This window comes from Glycine max, chromosome 3 (genome assembly GCF_000004515.6).
Source record: "Glycine max cultivar Williams 82 chromosome 3, Glycine_max_v4.0, whole genome shotgun sequence".
Classification (NCBI taxonomy): Eukaryota; Viridiplantae; Streptophyta; class Magnoliopsida; order Fabales; family Fabaceae; genus Glycine; species Glycine max.
Genome location: NC_016090.4, coordinates 3,446,659 through 3,450,817, shown reverse-complemented (window position 1 = coordinate 3,450,817; position 4,159 = coordinate 3,446,659). Strand labels below are relative to the sequence as shown.

Here is a 4,159-nt window from a genome sequence, read left to right as displayed (position 1 = left end):
TTTTCGTGCCCTATCAATAAACACTGATCAGAAGGAGAGGGGGATTTGCAATCATAAACTAAGACTGTGCCAGCATTAGAGTATCTAACTATTTTTGTTATAGCATCCAACTTTTTGTACTTCAAACTTGCTCTTGCCCTCAATCTGATATATATATATAAAGTGGCTCGGCGGTATGTTAACGAATTGGTATACTACAGAAACACAACTTCAAAAGTTCACAGACTTGAGAATGCAACAAAAGACGGGGAGACTCAATAGTTTTTCAAAAAGAGATGCCGCTATATTGAAGAGACATTTAGCTCATTTGGAAACATATCTTGGCGGCATTAAATATATGACGGGGTTACCTGATATTGTAATAATCGTCGATCAACAAGAAGAATATACGGCTCTTCGAGAATGTATAACTTTGGAAATTCCAACAATTTGTTTAATCGATACAAATTGTGACCCGGACCTCGCCGATATTTCAATTCCAGCTAATGATGATGCTATAGCCTCAATTCGATTAATTCTTAACAAATTAGTATTTGCAATTTGTGAGGGCATATATATATATATATATATATATATATATATATATATATATATATATATATATATATATATATATATCCCTCTAGTAACAGTTGGAGGCAATATCTTTAATGATAGCAAAGGCCTCGACAAATGATTTCTTTAGTATGGTTCCCACATAAAAAGCATCAATGCTTGTCTTATTTTTTAGGAGGAGAGCCTACTGTAGAAAATTTGGATTATTTGTTGTTCAGGAAGCCATGATTTGGGTACACCTCTAAAGCATATCTTGAAAGCACTCGAGAAAGGGTTGAGGAAAGTTAATGATATCCTTCTCAAGCTTGTTAATTGGACTTCTCACAAGGGAAGTACTTGTTAAGCAACCTGTCATTTGTTGTGTGCAACAATTATACACAATATATTTTTTCTTAGATATAGAATCATTTATACTCCCTTACTAATTCGATACTCCAGAAAAAAAAATAAAATCTCCCTTGTTAAAGTGCTTTTATAAGTACACATTCATCAACATTGATGTATAATTACAAGATCATCAAGAAACATCATGATTTAGTCATTAAAACCCATGTCAAGGTTCTAATAACTCCACTAAGTGGAAGAAAAAAATAGCAAATTAAATGGAAGAAGATACATTACTAATTATTTTCATCACAACTGGTTCCTTCTAGCATTTATATATGGCTCCTGGTCTTGGCACAAAGACAAAGATGATTCTTCTTGTGTTGGGTAATTCCTGGCAATACTTCAAAATCAATGTCTTCCTTTACTATCCCTTGCGGCAATTCCCAATCAAAGGAATGCAGAAGATTAGCAAGGACAAGTTCTAATGTCACAGCCGCCATAAGTATACCTGGGCAAATTCTACGACCTGCACCAAAAGGAATTAATTCGAAATCTTGTCCACGATAATCTATAGCACTATCTAAGAATCTTTCAGGACAAAATTCTTCGGGATTTTTCCAAACTTCAGGGTCTCTTTGAATAACCCAAGCATTCACATACACAATTGTCTTGGCTGGAATTCGGTAGCCATCTACAATGCACTCTTCAGTTGATTCTCTTGGTACAAGTAGTGGACCTGGTAGGTGCAATCTCAACGTCTCTTTTATCATTGCCTTGAAATAGGGAAGTTTTTGAATATCATCTTCATCTAAGAAATCTTTTGTTCCCCCCACATTTCTAACTTCTTCTTGAACTTTCTTCATTACTCTAGGGTTTTTTACTAGGGCTGTCATAGCCCAAACTGATGTGGCTGCAGTGGTATCTGTACCTGCTGCAAGTATGTTCTGAAAAGAAAATCAGTATTTGACTATTAGTGGAAAATAAATTTTGCTAGAGTTTTGAAATCTGCTATAGTTACTGTACACCAATGTAAAGCTCTTGTGCGAAAAATCGCTCTATAAGAAATTTGGTAGCTTAATATCCTGTGTCATATATTTACAAAATACTTTTTATTTTTTTTATTACTTATTTTTGGTTCTTAAGTTTAATATAAATATTACATTATTATCTAGTCTGTCACTAGAAAGCAGAAACAATAAATTTGCAGCACAGTATAGGGGCACTATTACCTTAATAATTCACATCCAGTAAATTATTATTATTATTATTATTATACGACTAAAAGAAAAGAAGGCACCAGAAGAACCGCGTTCACCACAAACAGATACAAAGAATAATGCCACAAAACAAACCAAAACAGCACGACTGAAAATAATTTTACAACACGCCTTTCCGATAATGAAAGGACTGTACAACCTCTTATTTTCACTTGATTTAGATCCCATCATCATTTCCACCAAGACCAATTAATTAAGAGATTTTTGTTTTTCTGAGGTCCCACACAAACTTTTTCTTCATCCTACCATCCTTTCCTATCTACTTTAATTGCTACTTCTAACATGAATTTGCCCCTTATCTACTTCGTATTTACCGGTCTTGTATATAAAAACAAAAAGAGGATATTGTATGGGTAAAGGAATCAAATTAAACAAAAAACAGGTTTTATGAAAAAAAATAAGGTATTACCAACGCATCCTACCCTTATTTTGAGTAATTTTTTCTATTTATTATTTTTCAAGTAATATAGTAAAGATATTAATTAGTTAACAAAAGTAACATAAAGAAAATGAAAAGTCATTAAAACAGATAGAAAAATTAGAGGAATGAAAGTAGGAATTAAAACAGACAAACATGAAATTACCATGAGGACCCCTTTGATGTGATCATAAGTAAGATCAATTGAAAGCGAACGATCATTCTTCAGTTGAAGCAAGACATCAACCATATCTTGTTCCTCTGCATGTTGTCTATTTGGATCCATGTGTTCATCAATTACCTCTTGGTAGAACTTATCTAGCTCCTTGAAATTTCTTTCAAGTCGTGCATGCAATCCTTTGAGTTTATCAATCCAACCCGTGAATGGAATAAAATCCGAAATAAAGAAGGTACCCATCAATACCTGAAGCTCATTGAGCAACCCATGGAACCTACTCCTTTCACTTCCTTCATCTTCATACCTTCTCCCAAAAGCAACTCTACATATTATAGTGCTTGAGAGAGATATGAGTAACTCACTCAAGTTTGTAACACCCGAAGAAGAGGCATGCCCAGATATTGTTTTGATCATTTGCTTCACCTCAAACTTTCTTATAGATGAAAAGCTAGAGACACGCTTGGAACTAAAGATATGGGCAACACAAATTTTTCTCATTTCTCTCCAATATTCGTTGTACGGGGAAAACACAATCTCTGACCCATTATAGGACAATTTCTGTTGGGGAAGTAGTTTAGGTCGTCCACTAAACTCTAGGTCATGGTTTTTCAGTACCTCTTTGGCCAATTTCGGTGAGGAAATAACAATAGTTTTCCTTAAACCTAATTGAAGGGAAAATATAGGGCCATATTTCTTTGAGAGGTGCCATAGCTGCATGCAAAGAATGGAGTTATCTAATTTATGTAAATTTCCAATTATTGGAAGGCCTTTAGGACCTGGAGGTAGGGGGGGTTTCTTGAAGGCTCTAAGGTGTTGGATGAAGAACAAGAAAAACACAGGGAGAGTAAGACATAGAACAAGTGGTAAAAGCATTGTGACCATGAGGAAGAAAAAAGTTGTAAATCATATAATCAATCAGAGTATGAGAATGAGATGAACTAGTCATTATATATATTATTAAAATCTCTTATCGGGAGTGTCGTACTACGTCAGTAATGTAGGGGGCAATTTTTTTTTTAATCAAAATATCTTTTGGAAGATAGTCAATATTAATATGCATACATTAATTATGTTTTTTTAAATATCAACTTCTTATTTTCAATAAATGTTTTTTTTAATATGCATACATTAATTATATTACTCCGGTACAAAATTTTTGTTTATCAGAAATGAGAAAAGTGAAAAACTTAAAGAAATAAATCGAATAATAAGATAGAAGGAGATAAAAAAATAAAATACTTTAATTTGTATTCTTTCTCATTGTAAGATTTTTTATATTATTAACTAGTCCAAGAGTCATCTTGCGTACGATCATTAAATTTGTTATTATAAAAATAAGAATTTTATATTATTAACTTGTCAAGAGTCATCTTGCGTATAATCTTCAAATTTGTTATTATAAAA

General features: G+C 32.9%; 1 protein-coding gene across 1 annotated transcript; it reads right to left on the bottom strand.

Moving 5' to 3' along the window:
* Positions 1 to 1,016: 1,016 nt before the first annotated feature.
* Positions 1,017 to 3,719, bottom strand: LOC100778293 (cytochrome P450 83B1). The gene is made up of 2 exons (XM_003521949.4): positions 2,744 to 3,719; positions 1,017 to 1,826 (listed from the first exon to the last, which is right to left on the bottom strand). The coding sequence occupies exons 1-2, from the start codon at positions 3,635 to 3,637 to the stop codon at positions 1,212 to 1,214; spliced, it is 1,509 nt and encodes a 502-aa protein (XP_003521997.1). The 5' UTR covers positions 3,638 to 3,719; the 3' UTR covers positions 1,017 to 1,211.
* Positions 3,720 to 4,159: the final 440 nt, after the last annotated feature.

What these genes read in the sequence shown, in the direction of transcription:
- LOC100778293 (XM_003521949.4), bottom strand. Translation starts at nt 3,637, where the DNA reads ATGGTCACAATGCTTTTACCACTTGTTCTATGTCTTACTCTCCCTGTG. An exon ending in ACATCAAAGGGGTCCTCATG is followed by an intron (nt 1,827 to 2,743) that starts GTAATTTCATGT and finishes TTTTCTTTTCAG; the next exon opens with AACATACTTGCAGCAGGTAC.